Raw genomic sequence first — 25,175 nt, 5'->3', positions numbered from 1 at the left:
ATCTGGGGCTTGGAAACACCCTTTAAATGATGTCTTTTCTTCCCTGTTCCCTGCTGTCTGTATGCATCTCCCCCTTTACCCTCTTGCACCTCACCCATCTCTTCTCCTGAGCCTTTGTTTTTTCATCCTTTGGGATCTCTTGGCATCTCCTTTACCTCCCCTCTTGTGGCCTGTGTCTCATCTGCTCTTCCTGTTTCCACCACCCATGCTTGTGCATGGCCACAGCGGACTACATCGTCATGCAGTTTGGCCGGGTAGCAGAAGACGTGTTCACCATGGATTACAACTACCCACTGTGTGCACTGCAGGCCTTTGCCATTGCGCTGTCCAGCTTTGACAGCAAGCTGGCCTGCGAGTAGAGGCCGCCTCAGCCTTTAGGGTGGCCCAGTCCGGAGTGGAGCTTGCCTGCCTGCCGAGACAGCCCTGCCTCCCCTCTGTTCATAGGCCCTCAGCGGGCTTTCTGGCCTTACCAACCAGAAACTGGCTGCTCTGCCTCTGCTGCTGAAGCAGAGGGATAGCAAATGGGTATGAAGGGAAAAGGAGTATTTCTGTGCCCCCAGGTCAGCACACATGACCAGTCTTGGGTCAGTACCCTGCCACAGTTGTGTTTACCACACAGGGCAAGCTCTTCAGCAGGAGGTGCAGAGGGAGGGAAGCACAAGCAGGGCTGCTGTGGCCCAGCCATCCACTCAGCCTACAAGTCAGGGGACAGTGGGTGTCCCAGGAGGTAGGGTACAGTGAGTCTATGTGTATATATAGGGCCCTTTATGTAGCAAAGGGCCTGGTGGTCAGCAGAAAGTACTTCCACCTCAGAAGGGCCCATCAGGCCTAAGGGAAGTTGGGGGGTGGGAATAGGTGAGTGGCAGAGCCTTGCTAGGATCGCAGGGGCCTGGCTGTGGGAATTAGCTGGTAGCTTAGAGTGGTAAATCATTTGTTGCTTCTAGAAGCAAGAACCCAGCTCTCCAAGCCAAATATCTGAGTGGATGGGGGTTACAGGAGTCGTCCAGGAGGCTCCCTACATCAGGGCTTGCTGACGTTGAGCAGCCCCAGCACAACTCCTATGACATATATGTAGGGTAGAGGTCACCATTCAAGTAATGGCATGCTTCAGGAAGAATGTCCTCTCTGGGAAGACCCAGTTCCCATTGTTGCTAGCATGCCCTGATCATTCAGGGCTGTGTGCCATTCTTAGGGGAATGGAGCAGGGTGAGAAGAGCGGAGAATACTTTAGGGCCACAAGAACTCAGGTGGTAGGACTCTGTATGGCTCACCAAAAGCAATGCTGATCCCTGGGAACATGGGACTTGTCTCTTGGTTACCTAACTGGTTAATGACAGAGTTCAGAACCTCAAGTTCCTTTGTTTCTACTGTTTCCCAGAAACTAGACTCTCTGGCCTTCTGGGGTCCATTCTGCATGCCCTTTCCCTTCCCAATTCCAGAGACTTAGGACCCTCAGAGTTAATCTCTAAGATTGAAAACCTTTCAGTAGGGCATCAGGCATTTCCATGTTGAAAGTTGTCTGATCCGATCTGGCCTGTGCCTGGCCCCTCTATGAGGACTTCAAGTTGTGCACAGACTTCAGCAGAGCCACTGCAAACTTCTTTGTGTAGATGTGACAGGCAGCCTGAGGGTTCAGGGGCTGGGCCTGGACATCCCTTCCACTGCCACTTTTCCTTGGATGGCACCACTCATCTAGTGGGCTTGGGAACGCCAAGCCTTGCCTGTGTCATTTGAAAGAAGCTTCTTGCCTGTGTCATTTGAAAGATGTTTCTTGCTTAGATGGAGATAAGAAACCAGTGGGAAGCAAAGAGCATTTAGGCATTGCTTTAAAATAGATATGCTCAAAAAGGCTAAGTAAAAGTAAAGTCATGCTTTGAGTATGTAAATGAGGCTCTACAGGTCAGGAGGCTGTGTTGATGTAAATGGAAATAGTACTTAAGAAAAACATCTGGATTCTCCTATTTCCTTCTAAGCAAGGCACACCTGCTGTAGTAGGATCTGACACACCTGAGCCATACATCTCTACGAGAGGACCTTCCAGTGAGTTAGCCTTTGTTTACAGTCTAGTTTCGAGGGCACCAGGACGTCTATGCTGGGGCTGGCCTATCTCCTGATGAAAGATTACAGTGCCATCTATGTCCTTCCCGTAGTTCTGTGTTTGCCCTCCTTCCCTGACTTTATAAGGAGCAATCTGCTGACATTAGAGGTGGCAGAAAGCAGATCTTCATTCTAGTCAAGCCCTTTCTCTGGGTTTACAATGTTGAGGTTGAACAGGCTGATTCTGGAGTCTAGTGGGTGGAAGAGCCCCTGGTGGGAAGAAGGAACTGGAAGCACAATGGGAAACTCTTGGCCTCTGCTCTCTGCTTCAGCACACAAAAAAGGGGGTGTTGGCTATTAGAATATAAATTTGGTAGCACCAGGAAATAGGCCCACTATGGAGAAAGGCAGCCTCAGCACAAGACCCTCTATGGGGCACCAAGTGACAAGAGTAGTTGAGTAACCTGCTTCAGACCAGCCTCCCAAGCTCAGATCTTGGGACTCAGCCCCTGGTAATGTTGCCTTTTCTTGAGCACAGGCCCATGGACCTCAGATACCATGGCCCTGGGGATCACCTGGGTTCAGCCTCTCCCACAGTAAGATTTCTTACCTTTCACACCCTCTTCTCCTAGGTGGTCCTTGACTAGGCAACAAATTGATGATGGGATGAATGGACAGTCTGTATGAGTGTGGAGCAGCTGGAACCTTAGGCAGCTCCTCTGTATGCTACTGGCTCTCCACCCTAAAACTCTTCACCCTCTGCTCCAAAACAGTTCCTCTGCAGAGTGGTGATGTTAGCTTCCCCAAGTCCTCTCCGAGTCTAGCTTTTTCTGTCCTTCTGGCTCTAAGGTGCTCTGTGTCTGTCTGTGTGTGCGTGTGCACGTGTGTCTGGAGGAAAGGGCAATCTGCAATCAACCAACAGACGTTTAAGATCACATCTGAGTAGGAAAAGAATAAGGAGGCAGTTGTGACCACAGTGGATTATGTCCCTTCTTTCCATGCTCTTTCTTCCATGGTTCCAAGCAGGAGATGATCAAGGAAATGTAGTGCCGATCTCACTGGAGGAGGAGCTGAGATGTGCATCCTTTTAAATGAACATGGTGTAGTGATGGTGCCTTAACAATCTTGACACTAAGGGGAAGCAAGTCAGGTACATGCCTAGGGGAAGACAGGTGTTGGGAGCCAAGATGTGTGATGACAGGCTGGAAGAGAACTTTTGGTAAACCTACCTTCACTGATGAGGCAACAATGTTGTAGAAGTGGTTTATTTTTTCCTTCTTTCTGGAAATGGCAGGGTATTTGCCTTCAAACTTTATTTAGAAGTAGAAGTAGTTCTAAGTTTAAGCAATAGGAAGGACTGCTCAGATGGGGTCTGCAGGGAGGAGCCACATCCACAGCCCTGCTCTGCAAGCACAACAGCCATCTCCTCAGTGGACAGCCTGGTTTCCCCTTATCAGCAGCCCTGGCCTTCCCTTCTCTGTACTCCTTGCCCCAGCTGTGATATCCTCATGGGATTTCAGGATGCCAGGTGCCATCAAAGCATGCTTTCTGTGGTGCCTAGCACTGTGACTGGGGCCCAACTGCCCTGCAGAGTTGGGACCTTACACTGCCCTAGGCTCTGGCTTGTAGACCTGCTCCAGTCTCCAGAACAGGCTATGGGATGGATTACTTCAGTTTATGATCACCTACCCTTATTCACTCCAGCTTGCAATTTTTTGTCATTTCAAGATCTTAAGTACTGGGATGGGTTTGGGTTTTCAGCACAGAGGTGACTTAGTCCAGGAGCGTACAACTGCATTTACAGCAGCTAGGGCATTTGAGCAAACTACATAATCCTGTGTCCGTCTCCTTACCTGTAAGATAAAGATGCAGGCCTATCAAAGCTGGGTTGGTGAAGGTTAATCCTTCCTCTCATCACTACCTTTCCTAGCTCATCACTGTGCCTTCTTTCTTTCCTAAGAAAGATACTGCACCCCTCTCCTCTCTCCTCCTGCCCCTCCTCCCCCGCTGAGGTCCAGGTAGAGCTGGAGATGAGGCTGAAGTCTAGAGTCTTCTATAGAGCACCTCAGAGTAGCACAGAAGGGGAAGCCCAGCTCCAGCCTCCTGGATGTGACCAGCTTGGTGAGGACAGGCAGCATTTCTCTTGCTGGGAGCACACTTAGCCAGTTTCACAACGCCTAGAACATGTATGTCGATTTGCACATGATTGTCTTTCCTATTTTGGAGTGGTCAGACATTTTATTTTTGTTTAAAATTATCTGGAGTTTTAGACAAACTTGCAAAACTGTGCTTTTATTAAGTGACTTTTTGAATAAACTTTTTGGTATTCTGAAGCAAATGTATTTATTTATTGGTATGTGCAATGACAAACTTGGTATTTTCCCATAATGACATTATGTATGTTATAGAATTTAGTGTTTGTCTAAGTAAAGACGTGTATCAACAAATTAAACTTGAACTGTTTGACTGCTGTGTCCTTGTTTTTCATAGAGGGAGAAAATGTGTCTCTCCTGAAAATATTCTCCATTCCATGCTTTCCTAGGAGCTTCAAAGGGTCTGGTGGATAAGAGCAACAAAAAAGGCGCAGAGTGTGTTTAAAACCAGTGACATACAGGTCAACACTGTCTTTTCATGTGGTGCCACATCCAGTGTGGAAAAGATGAGGCTAGAAGATACTTCAAGGTCATCTGGGTCACCTGAAGGAACTGGCCGATAGTCCCTAAGTGTGCCTGATGGGCATGGTCCTTGTAGACAGAACTGGGATGTAGGACTCACGGGGGGAAAAGGCCCAGCCACGTGATTCCAGGCCATGTCCAGAGCTGGACCCATTTAAACAGGACTTTTACATGTGTGGGAATCTTTTTCAGTCTGTGGTGGATATGAAGCCAAAATGATGGAAGGAAGCCTGTAGTTATTACTGAAAGCAGGCCTCAAAGCTAATGGTCTACTCTTGAAGGGAGTCATCACAAAGTCACACATACCCCACTGAATGACCCTGGACCATTCCTGATAGAGTGGCCTCGGAGAAGGTATCAAGTGGGACAGTCCAGCAGCAAGAGATTCAAGACAGTGAAGGTGCACATTTCACTCTGGGACAGACACTCCATGACAGTCCTATAAAGACGTGATGCCCAGTCCATCCACAAGGAAACTGGTGCCCTATGAAGTGAAAGAATGACCTGTTTTCTTGATAATAAAGTATTTTTAGACATGCTGATGGCTAAGGTTACAGGATAGCTGATTCACTGTTATCACTGCTCAACAGGTGGCACACAAAATATTCTTTGTAGATACAAATTGTCAAAATAAAAGGTGAATTGAAGAGTAGATTGATAATTAGGGTTCATTTTTTTAAAAAAAGATTTATCATGTGTAAGTTCTGCCTGCATATATCCCTGCAGGCCAGAAGAGGGCACCAGATCTCATTATAAACGGTTGTGAGCCACCATATGGTTGCTGGGAACTTAGGACCTCTAGAAAAGCAGCCAGTGCTCTTAACGGCTGAGCCATCTCTCTAGGTGTTTTTTTTTGTTTTTTGTTTTTTTTTTAATTTATTTTAATTTATTTTGCAATACAATTCAGTTCTACATATTGGTCACGGGTTCCCTTGTTCTCCCCCCTCCTGTCCCCCTCACCTTCCCCCCAACGCCCCCCCCCCCCATTCCCATCTCCTCCAGGGCAAAGCCTTCCCCACAGACTGAGGTCAACCTGGTAGACTCAGTCCAGGTAGGTCTAGTCCCCTCCTCCCAGGCCGAGCCAAACAATCCTGCATAGGCCCCAGGTTTCAAACAGCCAACTCATTCAGCTATGTTCATATCAGCATTGTTTGTAATAGCCAGAACATGGAAACAACCCAGATGCCCTTCAACTGAAGAATGGATAAACAAAATGTGGTACATATACACAATGGAATACTACTCAGCAGAAAAAAACAATGGCATCATGAGGTTTGCAGACAAATGGATGGATCTAGAAAAAATCATCCTGAGTGAGGTAACCCAGACTCAGAAAGACAAACATGGTATGTACTCACTCATAGCAGGATACTAGACATGAAACAAGGATGAATTGTCTGCTACTCACATCACCAGGGAGGCTACCCGGAAAACAGGACCCCAAGAGAGACACAGGGATCGCCCAATGACAGAGAAATGGAATGAGATCTACATGAACAGCCTGGACATGAGTGGGGGTAATGAAAGGCGAGGGTCGAGGGAAAGAGAGCTTGGGGGAGCGGGAGATCCCAGCTGGATCAACAACAGAGAGGGAGAACAAGGAATAGGAGACCATGGTAAATGAAGACCACATGAGAACAGGAAGAAGCAAAGTGCTAGAGAGGCCCACAGAAATCCACAAAGATACCCACACAACAGACTGCTGGCAATGGTCGAGAGACAGCCCGAACTGACCTACTCTGGTGATGGGATGGCCAAACACCCTAATTGTTGTGCTAGAAACCTCATCCAACTACTGAGGGATCTGGATGCAGAGATCCATGACTAGGCCCTGGGTGGATCTCTGGGAGTCCAATTAACGAGAATGAGGAGGGTTTATATGAGCGAGAATTGTTGAGACCAAGGTTGGATAAAGCACAGGGACAAATAGCCAAATGAATGGAAACACATGAACTATGAACCAATGGCTGAGGGGTCCACACTGGATCAGGCCCTCCGAATGGGTGAGACAGTTGATTGGCTTGATCTGTTTGGGAGGCATCCAGGCAGTGGGACCAGATCTTGTGCTCATTGCATGAGTTGGCTGTTTGAAATCTCTAGGTGTTTTTGATGTGACTTAAAGGCATTCTCTACCTGAACCATGGCCTGACTCCTCTAGCTTCTGCCTTTGTGAGGAAGAAAGATCATATACAAAATGTTCTAAAAGGGGAAAGGGTTTTGTTTAGTCATCAGGTTGATAAAAATCCTAAATTTGTAGAACACATGTCCAGGAAGATCTTGGTTTACACCTCTTGCCTCTATGGTCAATCTCAATTGCCAACTTGATGGGATTCAGAATACCATGGAAACACACCTGTCTATGACACTTTACAAGATGATGTAGTTGAGGAGGAAGACCCATCTTCACTATGGGCAGCAGCATCCCACTGGCTGGGGTCCCAGATTGAATAAAAGAGGACAAACAAGCCAAGTGCTAGCATTAATCTCTCTCTGCTACCTGACTGAACCAGTCCTCATGGCTCCTGCTGCCAGGAAGGACTGTCCTCAAACCATACACTCTTGCTGCAGTAAGTTGCCTTTGTTAGATATTTTGTCACAGTGATATGAAAATATTAATTATGCCATGTGTGTTACTTAAGTTCCTTTTTTCAAAGTGTCTGAGTGCAGACCATAAATTATCACCTAAGTTTAAGCACAAAGAACATGGTTCTGATAGGCCATTACTGCTAGAGGTTAAATCCATCTCCACCCCTCAGCATACCTCCAGACCTAATCCCTGAGCATTATAATGAGGCACTGTCCTGGGTTCCTCCTATGACCATGGTAAGGGATCTGGCTGATCACCATGCATGGTTCTAGGTGATGTGCAGTGGCTTTTTAGGCCAGCTACTGCTACAGTGCCCCAGAGGTCACTGCAGACCTAATGGCAAGGCCTTGATGAAGCCTGCAGCCTTTAATACTGAGAAATGAGTATCACAATGAAAACCAGTCCCCTGGACTGGATATACATGTAAAATCATCATATCCAAAGGATACCATTCTGACAAATACATATAAATTAATTAATTAATTAATTAATGCCTACATTCTAAATTACTGAAAGGTACATTGAAGTTTCAGGTGTATACAGACAAATATATTCCTATATGCAATTGGTTCTTCTGGCAGGAACTGTTTCCATAGCTAATCCCCAATAATAACAGAGTTGACTCTGTAACACTTTTCAGCTGAATATCCATCTACACACTCCACTGTCCTTGCTAACCTACTCTGTCTGCTAAAATGTCCTTTCTCTTCCTTGCTCATGTTCTTAGAATGCCACAGTGTCTCTTCTGAAATTTTTGGTACTTTGGCAAAAACATTCCTGTTCTTCCATGGTCCTGTAGTTTTGGGTCCACACTGTAATAAAATAGGTATCACATGATGTGTTGTTATGCATGAGCTAGTCAGGCTGCCCTGTGCACACTGACTAGTTCATTTACAGCTTACAACCCTGTGAGACATGTGTTTTACTACCCTCACTTTACAGATGCCCAAACCAGGCTCAGATTGCTTAAGGAGCCAATCCAAAATTCTACAGCCAGAGTTGCAGGAGAGGATCAGGACCCAGAAGAATTCCCAATCTCGAGCCTTCCTATAGTCTACAGTGCATCTGTCAGGCTCCCATATTAAACTGGAACTCTTCCAGGTACAAATCCAGTCTTCTAAGTACTCAGCATGGGCAACTGTCTGACAAATGAACAAGAGTGAGAACCCAAGGCTCTCCTAAATCAACTTCACATAGTGGATAAGGGAATCACACAGAAAATAATTTACCAAAATAAGAGTACTTACATTGCTTTTTACCCTTAGTGTTAGTTACGCCGAGACTATCTTCAGTACACGTTAACTGCATTCTTCACAATTTCAAATGGTCTACACAGGGATTGATGCAGTGTAGTGTATTTTTAGACTCAATCTTCAGAGCCTTTTCTAATTCAACTAACACGTAAAGCTTTGTAGTAGCTGACTATCTTAGTGTGGTCCCATACCTTCTGATGGCAGCCAGTGTGCTCCTGAGGGGTCCAAACTGTCTTCTGGTGTCATATTCATGCCAGGCACAATAGAACTCTACAGACTGTATCCAGCTTCACAGGATTCCTTAATTTTTGAATTTCCCATTTCATGCCTGGGAATGTCCTTGGAGATGCCTTCTTTCAACTTGCAGGTCTCACATGTAACTAAACTGACTCCCCCTTGTTAGGATTCACAAGTTTCATCTTGTCTCACAAAGACATGGTTCCCTGGCCACCTGAACTCATGGAAGAACCACTATACTTAGGCCATTCTGTAGCTTCAACAGCCTCAAACTCCATCTTTGTGGGACACAGACTAGTACTTATGCCTCAAATAGCCCCTAGCCACAGACGACCAGACATACAAAAGTGCTTCTGGATTTGGCAATTATGTTCAACAGAGTAAGGACAAAGGAAGCTAGGGATCAAGGCAATATACAAGCAAAATGGTCTCCAAATAGGCTTGTGTGTTCATAGCCTGCTATTCCAGAGGAGTCAGGCTATCTTAACCTAGAAGGCTCTGAGGGGAGGCTGTCTTTCTGTGCTCTGGGCCCCTTATCCTCACAATTGAGCATGCTCTTCTCCTCAGGAGACTACTAACCTATTAAAGGCCCAAAGAATAAGGCATTTGAGAGTCTAAAATCTTCATTCTTAAAACCTTAAGTCCCCCAATATCTGCTAATCTAATGCTCATTCACAGGTAAACCATCTGTTATTCCTATGAGGGGTCAGACCTTTGCACAGGTGGTACCACCTCCAAGCACAATCAACCAAGTATAATTACCTAATGAGTTAGTGTCTCTGATGCAGAAAGGCAGGAAGAGAAAGGTGATGCTGTCCTGTGTTCACACTAATGTCTACTTTACAAGGTGACAGGTGTGCAAGCACCAGGAAGGATAGATAATATCCATGGCAGTGGCCCAAGAACTATGATATTGAACACTGAGAAGGAAGTAGAGGGCACAGGGCCATGGATGAAATTCAGAAAAGATACCTTGGGAATAGAGTAATGGATACTTCATCAAACAGGCTGCTTTCACTCTAAACTCTGGGGGTTGCGCTTCCTCAACATGCCACCCATGTGTGTATTATCAGTGCTGATCCCCAACCCTTCATTTGTAAAGTCTTGGGGCCAGTCTTCCTTGGTGGCTTCCTCTTGCTCACTGTAGCCATCTGCACTGAAACCAGCATTCTCTGCCAAGACAGCAGGATCCTCCTCTTCATGAAAACAGCAGGAGCATGATTCTGGTTTAGGATCACACAGGGTGACAGAATTATCTTTCTGGGCTCCAGGGTCAGTGGGCAAATGATCCCAGCTCAAATGCTCTGACCCTTCCTCTTCCATCATTCCCATCCGTTCAGCTATTTCTTCAGCAGAGGGCTCTTTCGGATCAGGGTAATCCACCAGGATTGTTTCTTGCCTACGCTTGATACCATCGGAAAGGTCATACACTGGATAAGTCTCTTCAGGGTAACCTAGAGAGCAAAGTAGAACAAAGTCTTAGAAAGAGCATCTTCAAAAATAAATAGTGTCAGGATCAGAGAGGATTCTCTGGCAGCAGCTAGCCTATCCTAACAAATCCATTCAATAAATCTCTAAGATGGTTCTAATAGTCCTAAAGTTTCACTTCAACAAATTCCTAGCAGTCTGGCTGACTGTCCCTGTGCTCTTTGAAATACAAACCAAAGCAGAGGAAAATCCTTCTTAAGTAAGGTGCTTGGGGTAGAGGTAAGTCTCACCCCTCGTGTTTCTGCAGCACTGATGAAGATTAAGCAAACAGCATGAGCCTTCAGCATAAAAAATGCACCCATACCAGATGGAGAGGGCTTAGCTTAAGGCTAGTGTTTACAATTTCTATTTGGAACCGGTTCCAAATCTGTCGGGGGTGGGGCTGGGAAAAGGAATGCTAAATCCTTTGAAAAATAAACCATGGTGCTTCCTACTTATCAAAACAACCAAAATATTCTGTGAGTGTCAGAAGCAGGGGCAAGTTAGCAAGACATGACCAAGACCCCACAGGACAAGAGCTGCATTTTCAGGGTCAGAATTCCCATTGTTGGCATCTTCATTTCACAAAATGGAACAAAAGGACAAAACAACAAACAGGTAATGAAATGAGTAACACTGCACTGAACTCAGCTATGATCACGAGCAAGAGGCTATGCTGCCAAATAAGGAACGAAAGGAGATAAATCTGTGTCAGCCCAGCCCAGCCCGAGCAGCAGATGGGCCACGCTGGAGCGCATACGCTAGTTCTGGCAATGGCAGTGCTCACCGCACAATGTGGGGAGCTGGAGAATTCAAAATCCATTTGCATGGTGACAATTACCATATAGTCAGCTCGGACAGACACCACTTTTTGCCCATCAGTTGTGAAAATGGCAATCTTTTGATACAATGAGGTATCTAGAGACATTTTCACAACATTTCTGATTATAAAAGTTACGCAGACTTGGCAGAATTTTTGAGGAGGGTAGCATAGCCTTTATTTTGTTATATTTTTCCTACTAATTTTAGTTACAGACAAGTTTAAAAAGAAAACACAATTCACTTGGAATCCTATCACTGGTAATTTATCATGGCTGTTAAAATCATATATAGATAGTATTTTCCTGCCTTTTTAATAAAGAAAGATCATGTTGAGTATGTACTGTTGTCCTATACTTTTTCGTTTAATATGTGTCATGGTTATTTCTCCATGTTATACAACTGACATGATTTACTATTCTTATATAAGACATTCAAGCAGATTCCTTCCAACTTGTCCCATTGTAAGCAATGTGGCAGTGAGGAGCTCTGAATATAAACCCAGACCTACCCCAATTCTTAAAGATGGGCTTCTAGAAATATGGATAGTAGGCCAAAGAGAACAGTCATTTAAAAGACTTTGTATCTTCTGCCAAATTACTTTCCAGAAGAGCCACATAGCATTTCAGTTCTCTCAGAGATGTGAGCACTCCCTCTTACCAAATCCCCACCAGCATTGACATGAGTATCAGAATCTTGCCCATGCAATCTTCACTCCCAGGACAAGTTTCGACAGAGTGCTAGGCAAAGCAAGAGTGTAACCACCGCTGTGGTTTGAGTGTTTGTCACTTTCAAAATTCTTGTTGAAGCTCAATCCTCAAAGTCATATGTTAATGGTATTTTGAGGGGAGATCTTTAGGAGGGGATTAAATCAGGTCTGATGGTAGGTTCCACATGATGGTATTCCTGGATTTGTAAGAAGAAAAACTGAAGATATCATGTGATGCCCTCTGACATACAATGACACAGCAAGAAGGCTCTGACCAAATGCCAAGTGGATGCTGACACCATGTTCTTAGACTCCTAGAACCATCAACTAAATAAGCCTCGGTCCTTTTTAAGTGACCTCATCTGGTATCCAGTTATAGCAATAGAAAATGGACTGCACTAGCTACCCAAGGCATCAGGCCTCCTCTAGCACAAAGTCCAGGGCAGTCCCATGACCCTAGTTATAATGCTTACACCTAGCAATCTCTATACTGGCTCCCACAGAAACAGGGTTAAGGTCCACGCAGCAACAGGCAAGTTTTGGGTTCCAGACCAGCCCTGAACCAGTTACCAAACCCAGCCACAGCTTCTAGGTCTGCCCAGAATCAAGATACCTCTGAAGTCAGAAACCAAGTTGTTAAATGCAGACACAGGCTCCAGATTTACCTACTGATGATGCAGTCCTGAAGCTAACCTCCACTAGTCTAGTGGATTCAAGACCCATGTTCATTTCACTAGACCAATGCATAGCATCAAGCTTCCAGATCACAGTCTCAGGAACTAAAGTAGGCCCACAAGGCTTTCTCATGCAAAATAGGCCCTTAGACTGCTGTAGCACCAGACCTTATAGACTCAAGGTTCCAGGCCCATCCCAACACTTAGCCTCTGCAGACTCAGTCTTGTGGCCCATTCCAACTCCAGGTCATCCACTGGAGATCCAGGCTTCAACAAGCCACCTAAAAATACAAACAAAACAACAAAATCTAACTACAAAAGGAGGTTGATTGGGACAACAAAATCTAACCACAAAAGGAGGTTGATGGGAAAAAAAAGAACAAAGAATCTACAAAAGGACCAGAAAACAACTATCAAAGTAACAGTCAGGGGCTCCTGAGACCAGCTCAGTGGGTAAAGGCACTTACCTTACCACCAAGCCCAACAATCTGGTCCATCCCCAGGACCAACATAGTGGAAGGACAGAACTAACTTCAACAGGCTGTCCTCTGACTTTCACATGCACACTGGTGCATACCCACATGCACATGAACACACACACAAACACACAAATAAATGTAATAAAAAATTTAAATGATACTAGTAAGTCCTTACCTATCAATTGTTACATTGAATATAAATGAGCTAAATTTTCTAATCAACAGAATGGCTGAATAGATTTAAAAAATAAATAAATAAAAAGGCCCAACTGAATGCTGCCTATGAGACACTCATTTCAACTCAAAGAACATACATAGAGTGAAGGAGAAAGGATAAAAAGAAGATATCCCATATAAATGGAAAACTAAAACCAAGTATTTATACTTAAGGAAAACTAACGTTAAACCCCAAACTATCACTAATGACCCACCCGAATGCTAAAGTAGCTCATGTCAAATGACTTAATACTTTAAAACTTCATTAAAAAATACAAGCAAACAACAGAGATTCACTGCTTCTATGAAAAACACAGCAGTTCAAAACATGAAAACCAAACTAAGCAAATTATACAGCAGCCACCAATAAAACAGTCAACACGGGGAATGGATTTAACATGTCAACTTATCCCTAGTGACATCCAAGAGGCTACAGAACAAATAAATAGAATCCCTATAAACAGAAAGGCATGCTCACAAGATGAAAAATTTATTCCCAGGAATAAAGGTCACAAGATTAATATAAACATGGCTGAAAAACAAATCCATGTATTAAAAGTTCTCACTAAAGAATTCTCCTGTAACAAATACAGATGACAAAGAGATGAAAATTCTGAGAAATTGTGGAGGTTGATCATTGTACCCCATTTTGAATTACTAGACTGTGAAAGCAAAGGAAAACAGATCAAAGCATTAATAAAAAATGAAAGAAAACATCTATTCACTGATGGAAGGCTCACTAACTGCTGGGCAAAAGTAAAAACACATTCATGTATATACAGACAGAACCAATGACTGTGACCAAATTCAGATTTAAAATACAAAATGAAAATGAATTCCCAGTCAGAAAACAAACAGCTAACTAAAAACAGGCTACCTACTGAGAAGGGATCAGACCAGAACAAGATTTCTTGTTTTCAGTCAGGTGAAAGTACAGAATGAACAAGGATTTTCCAACTTTTAAGGAAAATGGCATGGTTATGAATTTTCTAGCAGCAAGATGAAAATGCCATATAGATATCCAAGCATTCTGACCTATGGCACTTTATACAGAGAAAAATGATTCAAGTGCATGTGTCAGCTCTACATCACTGCATCACCTATGATAATTAGCTCATAAAGAGAAAGGTTTATTGTGGCTGAAGGTTCTGGAGAGTCCAACCCAAGACTGGGAAGTCCATTGCTTTAGGCCTCTGGCAAGAGCAGCACATTGCAAACGAAGCAAGAGGCAAAGCCAAACTGCTTACCTGGGTCAGAAGGTAGAGGGGAAGTGATGGGGTACCACAGTCCCCTTTGAGGGCATCCATGCAATGAACTAAGGACTTTCTCCGAGGCCCCACATCCCAGTAATGTCAGTTTAGGGACCAATCCTTTAACATGTAAACATCAAAAATATGGCAGGACATTGTCTTGACACATACAAAAATTCATCGTAAGTTAAATTCAGTAACTATGAAGCTGGATATAAGAAAGTGGTGGCAGGCTTGCTACTCAAGCCTGAGAGCATAGCTAGCCAGGACACAAGGCAATTTCAAGGCCAGACTGGGCAACTTAGCAAGACCCATTAACCTTTTAAACGGTTTACAGATGGAGCTCAGTGGTGAAGCACTTGCCTAACATGCACATTATGTTCAAAAGCTGTAAGTGCAATTCCTAGTAGAGAGGAGGCAAGTAGTTAAGTCATATACAGCCATGTATGCCTAAAATCCCAGCACTCAGGGGGCAGAGACAAGAGAACTAGGAGTTCAAGGTCAGCCTGGGCTATATAGTGAGAGCCTGTCTCAGAAAAAGAAAGGATGGAGGGAGAAGGGCAGCAAAGGAAGGGAGAAGAGAGGAATAGAAAAATGAAAAGAGTGACTTAGCATTGTAAAATTCAATCATTGGTAATGTAGCAGGGAATATAATACCATGGTTAAACAATTCTTAAAGCAGAAAAGGACGCATCTCTAAAAGTTAGTACCACAGTTAAAATTCTCTGTGACCTCAACACAACCTACAAGACAGGTAGAAAAGGATGGGGAAAGGAGTAATATTTGGAATAAAGTTGTACAATACAGATTTACAAACTGGAAAAAAAAAGAAATTTCTTTCATTGATGATTGGTGAGGTTGAAATATTCACAGGTTTTATAGCTGATGGCATTTTTTCTTTTGTGAACTGTTTATTTGAATTTCAGTGACTTTGCATTAGTCATGGAACTTTTTATATATTAAACCCATCAACTTGTTTTCATCTGTATTTGCTATAGATATTTTTTCAATCCAGTGTGAGCTTTTAAATTCTTATACTATTTTAACTATAGAAGGTGAAAATTTTATGTATAGAAAGCTTTACTATTAACCTTTGTGTTATAACTTCTTGTGTCACTTTCAATAAACTAACTTTTTTATCTTGAGATAAGTATAGATTGACTAGTGAAATTGGAAAGCTCTGGATTTAAACAAGAGTTCCTGCCTTAATATATAAAGTAGAAAGTAAGAAAGGCACCCGATAGCCGGGCGGTGGTGGCGCACGCCTTTAATCCCAGCACTCGGGAGGCAGAGGCAGGCGGATCTTTGTGAGTTCGAGGCCAGCCTGGTCTACAGAGCGAGATCCAGGAACAGCGCAAAGCTACACAGAGAAACCCTGTCTCGAAAAACAAAAAAAACAAACAAAAAAAAAAAAACAAAACAAAAAAAAGAAAGGCACCCGACCTCAACCTCTTACCTGTACACACACATGAATGTGCATACATGCACACATACCCCATACACGTGCATGCATTCAACATACACAAAAAGAAAACAATATAGCAGAGAATGTATCCATCCACAAAGCTGCCTTATGGTGCTGCCCTTCATGACCACACCCACTCCTTCCTACTGGCTTGTTGCTCCTCAACTTCTAGCAATTACTAGTATGTTATCTATTCCCACAATTTTGCCATTTGAAGAGTATTATGCATATAGAATCATATCTTTTTGAAGAAGCTTCTACCCTTCACTCAGCATAATTCTCTGCATGTATCAATAATTCATTCCTTCTTATTATTTAGTGGTATACTATGTAATACATGTACCACCATTTAACCATTCACCTGAAGGACATTCAAGTTGATTCTAGTTTTTGCCTATTAGATAAAGCTGCTAAGAATATTCATGTCAAGTTCTACATGTCCCTGTCTTCATTTCTTGAGGATAAATGTCAAGGCTGCAACTGCTGTGTTACACAGTATTTACATGCTTTGATTTTTTTTTTTTTAACTAACTACTACATTGTTTTCCAAAACATCCTGTTGCAGATTGAATACAAAATGTCCCTTACAGGCTCATATTTTGAATGTTTGGTTCCCAGCTGGTAGTTCTATTTTGGGAGGCTGTGAAGAAGGCGAAGCCTAGCTGGAAGACATAGACTGCTGAGGATGGATCCCTGGCCACTCCTCTACTTTCTGGCCCATCCCTGTTGTGAAATGGGATGTTCCACTAAGTCTTCCTGCCATTGGCAAGGGAAGTAATTTGGTCCCAGAGACAGAAAAGTAACTAATACACGTGCATTCCCTTTTATAACTCACTACCGATGTATACATAATACTTCCTTTGTATCCCAATCTGTAATTTCTTATTTCAGTCATCCTGAAAGGTATGGAGAAGCATCCTATTCTTTTTTTTTTTTTTTTTTTGAGACAGTGTCTCACTATGTGACCCTCTTGCCTGGAATTTGCTATACAGACCAGGCTGGCCCCAAACTCACAGAGATCTACCTGCTTAAGCTTCTGCTTCTGCTGAGGTTAAAGTTGGGCACTTGTACTATCTTATTCTAATTTTAATTTGTGTTTTCTAAGAGGAGAATCATGTTGAATATTCTTTAATGTGTGTATCTGCAATCTGTATATCCTCTTTGCTGAAATGTCTGTTTCTGTCTTCTGCACATCTTCAAATACTACAGAACAAGTGTCCACAGTAATCCATGAGAAGGAAAAGAGGCCCCGAGTTTCTTGAGTTAAGAAAACAGACATGAGAGCTCAGAGAAGGAAGAGCAGTTAGAATTTGCTGAAAACTACAGAGCTTCTTACTTAAACACTCCAGAGACGTGGAGAGGGAAACTCATGTTTGTAGCTGAGTGATGACATGGGAAGAACCAGAAGCCACTAAGCATCAGCAGGAAGAACATCCTAAGTTCATACACAGGTAGGAACAGTTTGTGTTCTACTATCCAGAGCACAAGACTTGTAGGAGACCAGGTTCAAACAAGGCTTACTAAGGTAAACCAGCCCTCGAGTATCCTCCAGAGCCAACCTAACGATGAGAACAAAACACAGGCCTTTGAAAGATCAAAGTTCTAAGTCTCTGTCCAGTTAACAGGGAAAAGAAGTGAGAGGACGAGAAGATTATCAGGACAGAGAAGGACACACTCCCTCATGTCACAGTCAGTAAGCAGGGAGGGAAGATTATGAACAACCTTTCTCTAACACCACACTTGTATGAAGTCTGTAAAACTTTTAAAACTACTTTCAACGCTCACTTAAAATATTAAAGAAATTCAACTTATTCTTGCAAGTCTACACACATGTGCCTGCACACACATTCCAAAACATAAAAATTCCCCAGGCAGGTCAGATAAACTCTACTAATGATTATGGATTAACAGTAGTTCTACACAAACTCTTCCAGAAAAGACTGCAACCCCAGTGTATTTTATGAGGCAGTGTCTGGCATTACTCTGAAATAAAGTTCAATGACAGTATAGGATAAAAGAAAATCATTAGTAAGTAGACTTTATAAACACCAGCATAAAAAAATAATCTTTGCAAACAAATACAGAGACCTAGAGCCAGACATTATACAGAGAGGGAGTCCTTGGAATACACAGCTCTAAATGGGATGTCTCCATCAAATTCCTCCCCTTAGAGCTCAGGGAACCCCAAGGAAGAGGAAGCAGAAAGAGTATAAGAACCAGAGGGGATGAATGGCAGACACCAGGAGAACAAGGCCCTCTTGTTCAACTAAGCAAAGCTCAAGCAGCAAGCACAGGGCCGACACGGGTCTGGACCAGGTCCTCTGCATATACAGGATGGTTTTCGGCTTAGAACTTTGAGGTGACTCCTGAGTTTGTGAACAATGGGTCTCTGAGTCTTTTTCTTTTTTAAATTTTTTAAAATCTAACTTTATTTTATGTGTATTGCTGTTTTGTCATGGGTGTAGGGTCCCCTAGAACTGAAGTTACAGACAGTTGTAAGCTGCCATGTGGGTGCTGGGAATTGAACCCGGGTCCTATGCTGAGCTATCTCTCCCAGCCGCCGGGTCTCTGATTCTGACGCCTTCTCTTAGGGCTCTTTCCTTCTGTTGGTTTGCCTTGTCCAGTTCAGGGTGATGGTTTTTTTTTTTTTTTTTTGGTTTTTCGAGACAGGGTTTCTCTGTGTAGCTTTGTGCCTTTCCTGGATCTCGTGCTGTAGCTCAGGCTGGCCTCGAACTCACAGAGATCCGCCTGGCTCTGCCTCCCGAGTGCTGGGATTAAAGGCGTGCGCCACCACCGCCCGGCCAGGGTGATGGTTTTTATTTAATCTTCTTATCTTTTCTTTTCTTCTGTTTGGTCGTTATCTCTTAGAAGCCTGCTGCTTTCTAATGAGAGACGGAAAGGGAGTGGATCAGAAACAGAGGGGAGGTGGGGGGAACTGGAAGGAGTAGAGGGAGGGGAAACTGTAATCAGGATATACTGTATGAGGAAAGAATCTATTTTTAATAAAAGGGGAGAAATCCTTTGCAAACTGAGTCTAGCCATATATTATCATGACAAAGTAGGTTTTAACAAATATTTGTAGCTATTTTAGAACTGAAAAACCAATGTAGGGCTCTTTTTCTTTAATTGTTGTGACATGTGTATGTGTGTGGGGGGGGGCATTCCAAAATATATAAATACAACCTGCTCAATCTGTATGTTACCTGTATGTACATGTTTTCAGGGCTGACATTTGGTATGAACTTAGAATGGAGCTCAGTGGTAGAGTATGATCCCACACGTGCAAAGCTCTAGGTTTCACACCTAAGAACATACACATACAGAGAGAGAGAAAGAAAGAGGGTAGACTGATTTTCAACCAATGTGCTAAAGTAATTAAATCAAATTAAAGGAGAGTGACACAGTATTGAGATATGCAAAAGCAAATTTAAGTTCTGATGCCTCACCATCTATAAAGATTAACTCAAGAAAGGGGTTGGAGGGAGGAAAGAGAAGGGAGAAAATGATGTAATTATACTTAAAAAAAAAGATTCTCAAAATAAGCCTACATGTAACACTAAAGCCATACGATTTCTAGAGGAAAACATTTTGGATTAGGCAAAGATGTCTAATTCACACAAAAATATGAATTAAAAGAACAATGTGACTTCATAAAAATTTAAGACTTCTCTTTGAAAGATGCTATTAAGGAAATAAAAAGGCAAGTTACAGATTATAAGAAAATACATGTAAAATACCTAACTGGCAAAGTACTTCCATACAAGATACATAAAAACTTTTGCAGCTGGGCATGATGATGCACATAATATATCACAGTACTAGGGAATGGTGATGCACATAATATATCACAGTACTAGGGATACTGAGGCACAAGAACAATGCATTCAAGACTAGCCTGGGTGCTATATGGGGAATATAGCCCAGCCAGGGCTACCGTATCACAAAAACTTGTCTCGAAAAAGACCTCCATACAATAAATATGTTGCAACTTAAAAAAAAACACATCAAACCAATAATCAAAAATAATAATTTGAACAGGCTCTTCAATAAAGATATATGGTTTGAAAATAAGCACATGAAAAAATGTTTAGCATCATAAGTCATTGGGGAAATGTAAATTTGAGTTATGACTACAATACCACTGTAATCTCATAGAATGGCTAACATTTAGAAAGACAGTGTATTAGCAAGGATATGGGATAACTGACTCTCACAAGGTGCTGGTGGAAATGTACAGTCACTTTAAAGCTAGCTTACAGTATCTATACATTTAAACACATACTCACTGTAAACCCTGAAATCCCAATCCTAAGCATATATCGAAAGAGAAATACAGTATGTCCAAAAGAAGCCTTGTGAAGCCTTGCATGCAAACTTCACAGCAGCTCAGATCCTACAGTTCAAAGCTAGAAAGAGCCCAGTGTTAATCAGCTGGTAAGTAGATTAACAAACTGTGGTGTATTTATACAATACTGCCCAGCAATTTCAGAAAGAACTTGTGATACACTCAACAACACACGTGAATCTCAAAAGCATTACTCTAAACAGAAGACACCCACCACAGCACATCTGCAATACCATCCATTTATACAGGAAAAGCCAAACCACAGTGGTGGGAAGCAGCTCAGCTGCTGCCAGAGGTGGAGGCCGAGACTTTCTAGGGTGACAAAATGGTCCTATTCTGAGGCTATAGTGTGATTACAACTGTACACATTTGGCAAACTTTCCAATTGCACATTTATAAAAGTAAACATAAAAGTGAGAACAGAGATTTGTCATGTCTCAGTACCACACTGATTTTTAAGGAAACTGGTAAAAGATGTCCTTTCTGGATGACAGCTAATAAAGAAGTAAGGCGGCATTTTACCTTCCCAGTCCTCCATGTAAGGGGCTTCCTCGGCTTCCTTCTCTGGAGTAGAGGTGTCAATGAACTTGCCTTCTTTCATGACTCTGGTGATTTCTCGGAGCTGATGCAGTAATCGTTTCTCTTGGTCTGATGTCACAGTCTGTGCTCTGCTGGGAAACATCAGACAATCCAGCCATTTGGTGGTCAGCACTCCTAAGCAATGGAAGAAACTTCACCATGACCTGTTTGGATGCTCAAAGGGGAGGTCTAACAGCAGGTGATTAATTCTGGAATGTCATGGCTGGCACCAGAGATGTTAGTTCCATGTTGTGATCTTATAAACAGGGAATCTAATCTCCAGAGTACTTCAGGTCCACGGTGTGTTGACATGGAAACAAGATCCCAGTGGTCTCAGTTGCACACCTCACCAGTCTGAGTCCCCAGCCGCCTGCTATTTCCCTCGAACTTGTACATTATTCCCTTTACTCTAAGACATTTTCTCTGAAGCAAGGATGCCAAAGAAAAATAGGCCATTAGTCCCAACCACAGAAAAATACTGGACTGGAGTCAGAAGGCTTATTCTCAGAGGTACATAACTCAGAATACTCAATCATGTAGATAGAGAAACTGAGGAACTGAGATCCACAAACTGAAATTTACACACAGAGATTACAGTTCGTGCCTTTTCTTTTTCCTTCTCTCCTTTCCCACTCCCTCTCCTCTTCTTTGTTTTAGGACTCCAGTAAGCAAACACCTACCAATGAGCCCCACCACAGCACTCAATTTCTATAGTTTAGAAAACTTCATCTGCCGACCAGCAGTGGTTCTGAGCAAATACCTGTGAGAACAGCACACGACTTGAGGATAAGGACACACCTGAGAGGAAAACACTGCACCACACAGAAAGGGGGTCCTGGACAGAAAACAGAAACCTGCTTTGAGGCCAGTTCATCTAGTGGAGGAGTTAAGAGAACTGCTCATTCTCTCCTTAAAGCCCAAAGCACCCAAGTCAGCAGAGCCTCAGGAGGAAAGCCATGCACCAGTTACTATCTACTCAGTGTGGTCTACATTGCGCTCCTCTCAGTGTTCAGCCTAACAAACTTCACCTAACAGGAAAAACAGGCTTCTCCTTCCAACATTAAGATTGTAACCGAAGAAAAGGAGGGAGGCAAACAAAATCAGCTCAGATCTCCAACTCCCTCTAATGAAAATGACCTATTTTGTGGGAGAATTCAGGGGCAGAACAGGACAACCTCTGGCTGCTTTTACAAAGCTCTGGCTAGCAGTTTTTACAGTCCATTTCTCTAACTGTACATGGAATATTCTGACACTAAATGAAACAAAATTGAGCCTCTGCTTCCTAACTCATGGAAAATGGAAACCTTTAACTAAAATACAACAGATAAAATTCCAAACTAAAACATCCTTTTAACTTTGAAAACGTGCTGCCCATTAAACACAGAGTGCAGGATACACATTATCACATCTTCTGGATTTACTACAATAAACATTTTTATGAAACTCTTACTGTCTCAGCCTGCCTTGAAACTCCTGAAGGGTAGTCAGACATGTTCACAACACAGGACAACATGATCACGTGTCCATCTGGCTGCTTCTCATTTCCTCACCATTTGTTCTCTTCTACCTCTCTGAAGTGTGGTCTCCACGTTATCATTTTCTAAAACTTACAGAAATCATCTCCCGAGTCTAGGGGTCTTCGTCTTCAGTTTGCTCTTTTTGATTCTTCTTCCTGGAGAGCATCCTTCAGACACCTCCTGCTTTAGCCAGGAACACACCTTCACCCTCTCACTTCTCTAACCATTTCTTTTAGTTCTGACTGTGGCCCACTCTCTCCACTTACTAAAGCCTGGCCATCGTGAAGGCTCATCTCAGGACTACCATGTCTCCACTCTTACAGTCACACTCCAGTACCACAGATTAAACCATTACCCTAAAGAGAAGACGTCCTGATTTAGTCTTTACTTTTTACCCAGATGTCCGTGTTGCCCAATTATTTCCTCAGCATCTCTACTTGGGGCCTGTCATCACATTGAATTTCAAATTAACCTTAGATTCAATCAAAACCAGGACCCATATGGCCAAGAATCACAAGAAGCTACATGAGCAAGCAGAACAGAATAATAGGTTGTCTATGGCAAATTCCAAAATGCTAGAAAAATATAAGGCCACAGGTGGTAAATAATGTCACCTGACTTTTAATCAAAGGAATCAAGTCCAAATCCAAGAGTTAAACACAGAGAGAACAAAACAGAAAGGAAAGATCAAGACTAACAGAGGAACATGATGACCTCAAAGATTTGGTGATCTCATCCTTCACCATGACCTTGATCTTAGCCCCAACAACACATAGTCCTGTTGCTATTATATATTATATGTAGGTATTGTGACAGCATCTCAACCACATTCAAAGTTCAGTCCATGTTTTACTCTCAGAATCCTTATCTTCTTTCTCTTCTTTTGTGTTTTATCTTAGTTAATGCCAGAATCTCCCAGGAAGTACTATAGTACAGGCATCTTTGTATCTTTCTTTTCCTTCCACGTTCTTATCTACTTAGTTTCCTTTGAGGGCACAGTTTCTCTTATGCTCATATTATAGGTTAGGATAAAGCCATTCATCCCTTTACCTTCCTTTGAGGGTGGTCAAGTGGCAGTCTTCCTATCCCATCTTCCTGTCTGTTGTGATTGGTTCATTGAGAGTTGTATGACCTAGGTTGGGCCAACTGTACTTTTTCACCAGTTGGATCTTGAGCAAGTAAAGCCTGAAGTGGACATCTCTGATGCTAATTCATCCTGGAGCAGTCCCTTCACTCCTGCTCCCTAAATTCTCAGAGCTACTCAGAGCTACTGTGATTGCCCCTCTTCCTAAAAGCTGGAGGTTCAACACTTTGATACTGTGAAATACCCCATATTCTTCTAAGTTCTGTACCTCCCCCGCACTGAATTTCTGCTAATTAGCACTGGATTGCATCCAATAGCCAGAAATTCCCATAATCTGTGCCCCTCTTTTCTATTTTCACTGGCCTATCACTTTGTTTATGTTCATTGGTTTTGTTTTTAACAGGATTTGTCTATATAGCCTGGTTGTCCTAGAACTATCTGAGTAGCAAGAGCTGGCTGGGACCCTGCAGTCTTCCTACTGCCACCCCCAAGTGCCCAGCACTACCTACTGCCTTTAGATGAAAGGTTCTCAGTAGGCTTCTAGCATATGTCTGCTCTATTCTCAACATAGGAAAACATGACATTTCTTCTGAAAACCTTCACAAAAACAATACATACCAAATGCAGCCTATCATTCAGGTACAGTCCTAGTTGTCTAGTTTTCTCCCATTACCCACTTCTCTATCCATTTATCCTATCCTTAGTGCAACCACCTACTCCAGCTCCTAACCGCTTGCTATCCCAAACACTTACTTGCCTTCTCTCACTGGCCTTTACTATCGCCCCTTGAAACATTCTTTTTCTGAACTCTGCCAGAAGAAAACCTTCTATCTTATAAAGCTTACTCAAGCTCTCCCCTTCCCATCAGAGCTTAAGACCCCACTCACCTCCACAAAGATAAACAGGTTCTAATCCCTGGAATCCATAAAATTCCCTGTAAAAGGACTGTGGTTGTAAGGGGGACTTGAGGTTTCTAATTAACTAACATTACAATGGGAGGTTATCTCGGGTTATCTGAAAACGCACCATGTTGTTAAGAGGATCCTTAGAAGTGGGAAAAGGGGGTAGTAGAGGTCAAAGTGATATAATCTGAATAGGTATCAACCCAATATTGATGTCCTTGAAGATAAAGGAAGGGGTCATAAGCCAAGGAGTGTGGGAAACTTCTAGAAGCTGAAAACTTAAAGGAAACAGATTGTGGCACAGGGCCTTGCAAAAGAAATCCTGCCGATACTAATGATTCTCACTCAATATAGGGCTGCTAACCCACAGAACTCAAGCATAATAAGTCTACAATATTTAAGCCAGTAGATTTGAGTTTATTTGCTGCAGCAGCACACTTTACTCTCTCAGATACAGTTACTTCTAGAGAAACTACTAACTGCCATTAACAACCAAACAGGGCTGCAAAGAACAAATGAAACGAGGTTCCAAAGAAGACGCTACTGTTGCTGGAGACCCTGCTTTAAAATAGTCATTCTTGCAGAGTGTGCAGACATCATCAGGGCTCCAACAGTGACATTCTGTTCTCCCAAAGGTTACAGGACATCAGGGAAGACAAGTTTAGATGGCAGTAAGCTGTAGAGAGCACCCGAGAAGCCCAGGAGATGTGAACACAAAGCACCACCCTGCCAGCTTCTGTGGTCAGGTAAGGACTCTCAGAGGAAATGATGTCCTTGTTGAGAGCTCTGACAATCTAGAGTCAAAATGAGTATGCAGTGGGGGTGGGAGGTCAATGCCTCAGCAAAGGAAAATGTATTCGCAAGGTCCTAGATGCAAAGG

General features: G+C 42.9%; 2 protein-coding genes across 10 annotated transcripts in view; one reads left to right on the top strand and one right to left on the bottom strand.

Moving 5' to 3' along the window:
* The window catches only part of Tub (TUB bipartite transcription factor), an 81,310-nt gene extending 76,807 nt beyond the window's left edge, over positions 1-4,503 (top strand). For all 4 annotated transcript variants that reach the window (XM_052714125.1, XM_052714126.1, XM_052714123.1 and 1 more), the window contains one exon: positions 226-4,503. In XM_052714125.1, coding sequence (XP_052570085.1) covers positions 226-359 — 134 coding nt within the window. In that variant the 3' untranslated portion in view covers positions 360-4,503. The remainder of the gene's footprint in view (positions 1-225) is intronic.
* A 3,147-nt stretch (positions 4,504-7,650) lies between these two features.
* The window catches only part of Ric3 (RIC3 acetylcholine receptor chaperone), a 59,483-nt gene continuing 41,958 nt past the window's right edge, over positions 7,651-25,175 (bottom strand). The window contains exons 5-7 of one of the 6 annotated variants that reach the window (XM_052714129.1): positions 20,736-20,884; positions 12,627-12,739; positions 10,131-10,243 (exon numbers count right to left, since the gene is read on the bottom strand). In XM_052714129.1, the coding sequence (XP_052570089.1) occupies positions 12,636-12,739; positions 20,736-20,884 (253 nt within the window). In that variant the 3' untranslated portion in view covers positions 10,131-10,243; positions 12,627-12,635. Of the gene's footprint in view, positions 10,244-12,626; positions 12,740-20,735; positions 20,928-25,175 lie in introns of those variants that run through there. The other 5 variants (XM_052714127.1, XM_052714128.1, XR_008213202.1 and 2 more) reach the window with 5 other exon arrangements.

Source organism: Peromyscus californicus, unplaced genomic scaffold (genome assembly GCF_007827085.1).
Source record: "Peromyscus californicus insignis strain IS unplaced genomic scaffold, ASM782708v3 Scaffold_4__1_contigs__length_199733344, whole genome shotgun sequence".
NCBI lineage: Eukaryota > Metazoa > Chordata > Mammalia > Rodentia > Cricetidae > Peromyscus > Peromyscus californicus.
The sequence above is the reverse complement of the archived record's forward strand: the minus strand, read 5'-3'. Positions and strand labels throughout refer to the sequence as shown.